Source organism: Egretta garzetta, unplaced genomic scaffold (genome assembly GCF_000687185.1).
Source record: "Egretta garzetta isolate BGI_Z169 unplaced genomic scaffold, ASM68718v1 scaffold212, whole genome shotgun sequence".
NCBI lineage: Eukaryota > Metazoa > Chordata > Aves > Pelecaniformes > Ardeidae > Egretta > Egretta garzetta.
The window spans coordinates 201,891-202,379 of NW_009258759.1; the positions used below are offsets into that span (position 1 = coordinate 201,891).

Sequence of the window (489 nt, forward strand, 5' to 3'; positions counted from 1 at the left end):
TTCCCTGCCCATTCCTTGCAGGCCCTAAAAGAAGAGCTTTCTGCCAGGCAGGACTCTCTCAACTCCCTGCAGCACCAGCACAGAGAGCAGGGAGAGAAGTGCAGGAAGCTGCAGCGAAGGCTTGAGCAACTGGAGGAGGAAGGCAAGGCGTCCAGCAGCCAGCAGCAGCACCTGCAGTCGCTGGTAGAAGCACTCAGGAGGTGAGTGTTTCCTCCTGCTCCTGCGTTCCAGAGGCAATCTGTTTCCGGGTCAGGGAATGGGGAGGTGTTACGAGCCAAGACCTCGCCTGCCCTAGTGCCTGTATGCCTCTGCTTGGCGCTTTAGCATCCTCCTGTCACTGCTTGTCATGCTCTGCTGTGAATCCGAGGGCAGCCGTGGAGATTGAGGGCGATGGTGGAATACCGGACGCCTCCCTCTTGACGTGCTGCTTCTCTGAATTCTGTTCTTTGGGTGCCCTTCCCTAGCCACTGCTGCTCACTGAGCGAAGGC

At 58.3% G+C, this 489-nt stretch overlaps 1 protein-coding gene across 1 annotated transcript in view; it reads left to right on the top strand.

Annotated features, from left to right (window-relative positions):
- Window positions 1-15: 15 nt before the first annotated feature.
- Window positions 16-489, top strand: part of CEP250 (centrosomal protein 250) — a gene marked incomplete at its 5' end in the record, with an annotated part of 15,086 nt that continues 14,612 nt past the window's right edge. The window contains one exon of the mRNA XM_035889014.1: window positions 16-200. Within this exon, the coding sequence (XP_035744907.1) occupies window positions 16-200 (185 nt within the window). The remainder of the gene's footprint in view (window positions 201-489) is intronic.